The following is an 8,618-nucleotide window of genomic DNA, read 5'->3' as shown; positions in this document are numbered from 1 at the left end:
TTTCCACTATTTTCATATATCATTTAGATGTTTTTATTGTAAGATAGAATATTGCTATTATTTTCCTACTAAAACCCTTAATTTTTCATTTACGCAATTCTATGTCCGTGAGGCTTACGCCTCAGACCGCCTTGAGGCTTACGCCTCGCCTCACGGACGAAAACCGCCTCGAGGCTTAAATACGCAATTTTAAACCTTGTCATCAACAAAAAGCATACACCAATGTTCAATGTCTTGCAAATAAAACCCTTAATTTTTCATTTACGCAATTCTATGTCCGTGAGGCTTACGCCTCAGACCGCCTTGAGGCTTATGCCTCGCCTCACGGACGAAAACCGCCTCGAGGCTTAAATACGCAATTTTAAACCTTGTCATCAACAAAAAGCATACACCAATGTTCAATGTCTTGCAAATGCCTAATGAGAACATCCATGACTAAAGCAAAAAAGATATGAGCTAAAGGCTGATCCTTGATGTAATCCAACGAAAGTAGGAAAATACTTGGTCAAACCACCTTATGTTTGAACACAAGTAATAGCTCCTGCATGCATATCCTTAATGACTTAAATATAAGCATTATTAATTTCTTTCTTATATAGAACTCTCCATAGCACTTCTCTTGAAACTTTATCATATGCTTTCTCTAAGGCTTCATTTGGGACGGCTTTTTTACTGCTTCTTAAAATAGTTTTGTAGTACATAAATTAAAATTTTTGTACTCAAAAGCTGCTTTAAAAGCAGTAAAAAAGCCATCACAAACGAAGTCTAAATCAGTAAAATCATATGTAGATCATCCTTATTCTCTCCATAATTCTCCATCAAACCTCTCAATAAATGCATAGCTTCCAAAGTAGACCTACCTAGCATGAATCCAAATTGATTTTGAGAAACATTAGTATCATGCTGAAACCTATGCTCTATAACTCTCTCACATAATTTTAAAGTATGGCACATTAACTTAATTCCTCTATAATTCATACAATTTTGTGCATCACCTTTATTCTTAAAAATAAGAATCAACACACTCATTCTCCACTCATCTGGCATCTTTTTTAGTCTTTAAAATAATATTAAAAAGTTTAGTAAGCCAAGAAATTTCTACATCTCCTAAGCATTTCCACACCTCTATTGGAATATCATCAAGTCCAACAGCTTTTCCACACTTCATTTTTTTAAAGCCTCTAATACTTCAGCTTTACTTATACACTGAAAAATACAAAAATCTTTATTTTTATTTAGGTTTCTAAGGTCACTAAAGTCAATTGCATTCTCATAACCTTCATTGAAAAGTTTAGCAAAATATCTCATCCACATTTGTTGAATATTCTAATAAAAATAATTTTTTATCTTCATCCTTAATACACTTCACTTTAACTAAATCCTTACTACTCCTGTCGCTTAATGTAGAAACTAACAAGAGTAAAAAAAAACTGGTTCATAAATTGAAAACATCATAATAAGGAAAGCAATTGAACTGGTAAGAAAATCCAAGCAGATTGAAAATGAAAGATACATACATCTCCTTCATCAATATGAAGGTACTTTCTCAACAGCTTAGCCGAGAAGACAACTTTTGAGTCCATGCTGGGGCATCCATGACCTACCAAAACCTGAATATCCTTCCTTGGTAAAGACCTAAAATTCCATTATAGATTTAGATTACGCAACAACAAATAGACAAAACCAACAATAACTTGCAGAAAAAAAGTACTAAAATAGAACTAGAAATTCTTTCCGAAAAAAATAAAAAGTACTAAAATTGAAGTACAATTTTCAGAATAATTTGGGATTACAAAGTGCAATCATGTATATGTTGGCGAACAGTGTAATCCTTCTCAAATGCATTCATCTACTGATGAATTAAAGGCCTCAAATCATAATGGAAATTAACAATTTAGCCGGTTAAAATAATTCACATTTTTAAGTTGCAGAATAAAATATCTACTAGATCAGGGAAGAATTTTCCATCCAAATCAACTCACAAAATAAACAAAACTAGAGGTAAAACCAAACATTGGCACATGGTTCTTAAATTGAACCTTAAACAGTAAGACTAATACATTTCTGCAAGATATGTAGAATTCAACATGTACAAATTTTGACGAGGAACTTTTCCCCCTGAACAAAACATACAAAGTTAATCAGAAAGCAACCTACAGCCATGCGTGCTACTTTCAGTCAAGCATTACGCGGGAGAAACTAGAGAGTAAACTAGAAAAGCAGCATACTTAAGAATATCAAACCGGTCTCGGCCAAAATTCATACAAGCGGTTCTCACAGCTGCCCAATCCCTAGTAAGGTCCAACCCCACCTCCTCCTTCACTCCGGATATATCAATCCCAGCTTTGGCAGCGATGCAGTCCTCCTCTACTCGCCGGTAATCGAAATAATTCTGGTTGGCGAGCCTCTCCATCAGCTCAATCCACTCCGGCCAGGGATGTACAACCTCCACTTCCCGCCGGAAGAACTCCGCCATTCCGACTTCAGCCCGATTGGAGTCCTCTATCATCTGGGCATCGCCACTTTTACTTCCTGCATCGGCAACTGTATCTGCAGCTGCGGTGGATGTGGAGGAAGAGGGCGGCGGAGGTGGGTGCTTCGACTGGCTCCAGGCGCGAATGCGTTGAAGAGCCTCATCCTTGGCGGAAGTGTTGCGCTGGCGCTCGAGGGCATCAATCTGATCGAAGACGAAAGAGAGGCGGGCGGATAGCGACATTTTTGGATCCAAGTGGGGGTTGGGAAGAGGTGTGGCGACCGCTTTATCTGATAGAAAGCGCTGGACCGAAAGAGAAATTGGCGGAGGAGGTCTGGGAAGGAGGAAGAAGAGGCGAAGACGGCGGCGGTTGAGGAAAGAGAATGCCATGGAAGCTGGTTGAGATCGAGAACGAGCAAGCGAGGACGGAACTGAAAAGTTGCGGCTAATCGTCTAGGTCTGTCATGACTCACATTGTGCATTCCAGCCAAATTGGTTCTATTCAAAGACATAATGTCATTTTAACATCTGAATTTTTTGATAGGTTCAAGCAGCAAGGCTATGCAAAATATTTCTGCTCCCCGGCAATGCCCAGGGAAACTCTTAGCCTTAGGAGGGCGCTTTTATTTGGTTCGGTTGACCAGATGCAAAAAGCATTCAGTCTTAGACAAAAAATCATCTATACCGAGGTGAAAAAACTCGGTACACCTCGGTATAGGCGGTATTTTGCCTATGACCGAATGTTCCTCTGCATCCGGTCGGAGGACGTAATAACGGCTCCTTAGGAGGAGGCTAAATAATATGTGAATTTTCAAACATTGTTTTTAACACTTTACTATGAGTTTGAATTGTAATAATTCGATTTTTTTTTTTAAAATAATTTTTTTGAAGTGAAAAAATTTTAATTTCAGCGTTGTCTTGCCAAAAAAGAGAGATAGAAGAGAGAGAATGTTGTTCGGGACTTCTTCATCTAACAATTTTGTTCAAAGAATTCTTATATTTGTTGTATGTAATTCAAATCTCATTTTAATTTTCAATGATTTTGATTATTATATAAATTTTCTTGTAATAAATAAAATTGATTATTTCCTATCGCATTTTGATTGTAGCATTTGCATAAGCAAGAAAGGCTGGTTGTTAATAGTATAAAATCAATTTGATGTTAAAATATAATATCCTACGCAGAAGGGTGGACCAACGAGCTTTACCTTAAATGTGGTTTATGGTGTTATCACGGTTGCAGCCTGTAACAAATTTTCAAGTACGCTATCGGGCAGAGAGTGACGGCTCTTTATTGATTTAATGATGCCACGTGTAGTGATGATTGATTAACTAGATAAGTGATTATTGATATGACTAATTGGGAATCAATTTGGGTAAAAGATGTTGAAAACATCATGTTAAAGCTAAATGTTCTGCCTTGCTAAATCATACATTAATGCATGCATATATTGATAATGACGATATTGATAGATATATTAATATCATTAATATTATTGAATGTATTGATAATACATAAACAGATGATGCATATGAATAAAGAAGATAGATTTATTTAGTGATTTATGAATAATTTATGCACTGCTATTTTACTTATTTATTGAATTTTATATAAATTATTGATTTTTAGATTCATTATAATGATTATCTGCTTTTATTATTGATAATTGTGTTTTTTATTGATAATATTTAGTCATTAGCTATATTGACTATCATTGATTATATTAGATTGAGTATAGCATATTAATTCTTTAGTCCTTGCATTGAAAGCTTTAGTAAGTTTAGATTACTGTTGGGCTTTTGAGCTCATTATGTAGATTTTTAATGATTTTAGGTTAGGGAATGAGTCAAGACCAGTTGAAGTGAGATTGTCAGAGATTCTTTTTTTTTTTTTTAGATTTTATGTTGTATTTCTTTTATTATTTTGTAGTTAGGATCTTGTGATAGATTAGTTATTGTATTGATCTCATAGCTAGAGTAAATAATATTTTAGGTGAATAAATAATAAAATATATTGATATATATAATTTTAGTTGCTTTTACTGGTTATTATTTATATTGATGATTTATAGAAGCTCTAGTATATTTTTAAAATATTAAATTGACAATTCTTCTAAATTTGATTCTTGGGTGTTACATGAGCAAGCTAAAGATTTTCCTTCAAAGGAAAAATACAAGGCTTTTATGGTTTAGATTTGAACTGGATTTTTGATGATTGAATATTTAAAATGATTGAATGATTTAGCATGACTGAAAGTCATTCAATGATCGAGTTTAGCAATTGAAAAAACATGATTGAGCTTGATGATTAGATTGAAGTTGATTAAATGTGATTGAATGGGCGATTAAACTTGAGTTTTATCATTGAATTGAAGTGATTAAATTATTGAAATGGATTGATTGAAAACCATTGAATGATTAAAAAAATCAATTAATGATTTATCATGCTTTTATAATTAATGATTGAATCATGATTAGAGATTTAATGATTGAGCACTATGGCTAAACGTTATGAATGATCTAAGTGTGAATGAATTTTGAACATTCAATGAAATGTAATGATTGAATTGAGTTGAATGATTGAATTAAGTTCAAGGAAGGATTGATCGCATACAAAAATGATGTCAATAGTGCCATGATTTTGAGTATGAAGAGAATTATTGGAGGATTTAGAACTTGCCTACCCTATAGAAAGATGTGAATGAGTATGTAAAAAGATATGAAAGATGTGAAAAGGTAGGAAATATATTCAAAGATATATGAAATGTCTCTTAACTACCTGTTAGAAGTGGAGATTTTTTATGTTTGGGGATTAGACTTTATGGGCCATTTTGTTCAATCTCGTGGAAGTCAAGATATTCTGATAGCAGTTGAATATGTTCTAATTGGATCGAGCGAATTGAAACAACAAAAAATAATGCTCAAGTAGTGATTAAATTTTTAAGAAAAAAATATATTTTTTATATTTAAAGTACCTAAAGTCATCATTAGAGATAGAGATAGTCATTTTTATAATAAGAGAGTGGAATATTTAATTTCAAAATATTAATTTAATCATAGTGTAGCATCTGCTTATCATCCTCAAACTAGTAGCCAAGCTATACAATAGGAAAATCAAGAGAATATTATAGAAGACTATGATTCTAAATAAGAAAGATTGGGTATTAAAACTAAATGACAAACTATGGGCTTATATAACTACATTTTAGACCCCAATTGGAATGCATTTATATAGTTAAATTTTGGAAAGGATTTTTATTTACTATTAAAGTTAGAGTATAAAGTATTTTGGGTAGTGAAAGAATTAAATTATAAACTTAAAGATGATAAGGAGAAAAAGGCAAATACAATTGAATGAGTTGGAAGAATTTAGAAGTGAAGATTATAAAAATGCTAAATTGAGTCATAAGCAAATTAAAAAGTGGCATGATGGTAAGCTTATAAAAAAGGAATTTGAGAATAGATAAGAAGTGATTTTGCATAATTCAAGGTTAAAAATATTTCCTAGGAAGCTGAATTTTCAAGTAGCTAGGACCATTTATTGGGATTATGGGTATCCTTATGTAGCTATAAAAATTAAAGATAACAAGATTGCTCAAACTTTCAAAATCAGTGGAAGAGACTAAAGTCATATTTAGGAGGGGAAATAACCTAAGGAGTTTAATAGAGTTGGATCATCCTAAATAAAAGATAGGAATAGTCTGGTTGAAGATTGTAAACATAGCATTGTATGGGTGGCCGTAACCCAATTGATTGTACTTGTTTGGTATTATGATAAATTATTTGTGAATCATGTATATGCTTGTGATTATAAATTTCATTGGTTAGGTTTAATTTGTGTCATATTAAAGTTATAATGTGTGTAATGGACTTTATCTTATGTGTGGGGCTTATTTGAGAAAACTTGTCAGTGTTATAGTGTTTAGTACCTAAGTTTTATTGTATTATTACAGTTATAAAATTTGAAATGTTAAAATAGAGCCATAATACTAAAGGAAATTACACCACAAAACCAAATCAGTCCTCGTGCAACAAAGCCAGACATACAACACTTTCATATTAAGATAGTAGATTTTCTAGAATTTATTCAAGCATCACAGCATTGACTTCAGTGCTGTAATGCCCGATCATACTCATTATTCAATTAGATGAAGCACCGTGATGGAAATCACTTTGAGCATCGCAACAGTACCATGTATCAAACACACTGATAGTATGATTATCAAAAAGCCTGTAAACATAAGTTTCAAATTTAGTGTCATGGTGCAATCTGGATTTAGTGTCGTAGTGCATATAATATCTTTATGCAAGTTGATCCAACACCGGAGCACTAATTATTTTAAATACCATTTGGGCTAACTCATTTTAATTCACTTACAAATCTTTATCTCTAGTGTTGAATTATAATTTAGCACTCCCATTTCAATCATTTCAAATGGCCACCAATCTCACCAATGATATAAAGAGATTTGGATCATCTTCTCACAATCCCAAGAAATTTGTGATTGCTGCCACAAAAGAAAGATATAACAATTTGGTAAACAAAACATTAACTAATCTTAGGGAGGAGGTAGAGCCCCTAATGGTGGAGAAGAACTATGAATTTTTTATATGTTGGCATAGACCCGATATAGTTCTTATTGCACAAGAATGTTTTACTAACGCAAAGGAGGCTCATGGTGAATTATTATTTTTTCGAGAGAAAGAGGTCCTATTTACCCTCGTAGCTATTAACCAAGTCTTTCAAACTCCCAATTATCAATTTGTTGGGGATGAGTACTTGAATTTCTATACTTCTTCTGTTGATCATGAAGAAGTTCTTAGGTTATTAACCTATATGGACTCTAATGCTTAGTGCAAGAGTAGAGAGGATAAAAAAAATAAACTTTCCCACATTTGTCCTTACACAAGGAGTCAAAGTCCTAAGACTACTTTATTTTTATGAAGCTCATGCCTAGAAAAAATATTAGTGAAGTTACTAAGGATAGGTTTGTTTTGAAATAGTGAATTCAAAAGGAGTTTACAATAAACTTTGAAAAGATTATGTTCCAAACCATTTAGTGCATGCTTAGGGGGTCAACATCAGTGGGTTTAGGTTATCCCTATCTAATTTATGATTTATGTGAAGTTGATGGAGTCATATAAACCTAAGGGAGGACTAGATCTTTCTTGTTTCTATCCTTATTAGATCTAAGATTTGAGCCTTCAAAATTTCCTTCTAAGAATAAGGAGAGAGATCTAACCAATCGACCCAAACCAATTAACTATAAGGTAGACATCCTAGGATGCTAGGAGATTAAGTGTCAAACCTTCAAGAATTTTCTCTTGATTTATGATTTTATGATTTCCTCTTCTCCTACTAAAATTATTTTCAAATGGCCCCAAAAGTGCAAGCTATTAAGAAGAAGGCTTTCTCTTCCTATGATATTAAGAGGTTCATTTTTGTCGAAGCTGAAGAACAATATGCACAAGTATTTATGAGTAAATAGTTAATTCCTAAGTGGGGTTTTCTGAATCCCAAAGGAGCAATAATGTAAATTATAGTGAATAGGGGTTGGAAAATATTGTATGAGCCTAGGTGGTATTAAGTTGATTTAATAAATTGTCATTAAAAAGTAGCCTAAAATCTTTATAATGATCATAAATTAATTTTTAAATCATTAATTAGGTTTTTTTAATTCAAACTATGAATAGAGTTATTGAGATTTTGAATATAGGCAATTGAATGATCAAACTAATTATTATTACATTAAGAATAATTATTAAAATAATAAATATAGTTAATATAAAAAAAAATTGTTTTGAAGAAATTGTTGGGACATGCCCAAATTTTATAAAATGAAAAAGGTTATACAATCAAAGCCCTAAAAGGAGCCAAACTAAAAAAATTATGAGATTATTACGTGCAGAATCCAAATCGAAAAACCAACCGATTTTTATCAGTGTGCACAGTAAAAATACAATATAAGTGCAGTACTATTCAACACTGCACTTTTAATGTGCACACTCACAAAAATCGGGCGTAACTTCGGTTCAGACCCTATACGCAATAATCTCTCAAAAATTACCAAAGGAAATAAATTGAAGAACATAACCAAATAGAAAAAAAAAAAAAAAATTTTGGGTCCGTAGAGAGTGGGAATGA

General features: G+C 32.6%; 1 protein-coding gene across 1 annotated transcript in view; it reads right to left on the bottom strand.

The window, feature by feature from the left end:
* The window catches only part of LOC110095708, an 8,501-nt gene extending 5,447 nt beyond the window's left edge, over window positions 1-3,054 (bottom strand). Inside the window, exons 1-2 of the mRNA XM_020821349.2 lie at window positions 2,229-3,054; window positions 1,518-1,635 (exon numbers count right to left, since the gene is read on the bottom strand). Coding sequence (XP_020677008.2) covers window positions 1,518-1,635; window positions 2,229-2,863 — 753 coding nt within the window. The 5' untranslated portion in view covers window positions 2,864-3,054. The remainder of the gene's footprint in view (window positions 1-1,517; window positions 1,636-2,228) is intronic.
* Between the last annotated feature and the right edge of the window lie 5,564 nt (window positions 3,055-8,618).

The sequence above is a fragment of the Dendrobium catenatum genome, unplaced genomic scaffold, assembly GCF_001605985.2.
Source record: "Dendrobium catenatum unplaced genomic scaffold, ASM160598v2 original_scaffold_112219, whole genome shotgun sequence".
NCBI lineage: Eukaryota > Viridiplantae > Streptophyta > Magnoliopsida > Asparagales > Orchidaceae > Dendrobium > Dendrobium catenatum.
This window is presented reverse-complemented; position numbering and strand designations above follow the sequence as displayed.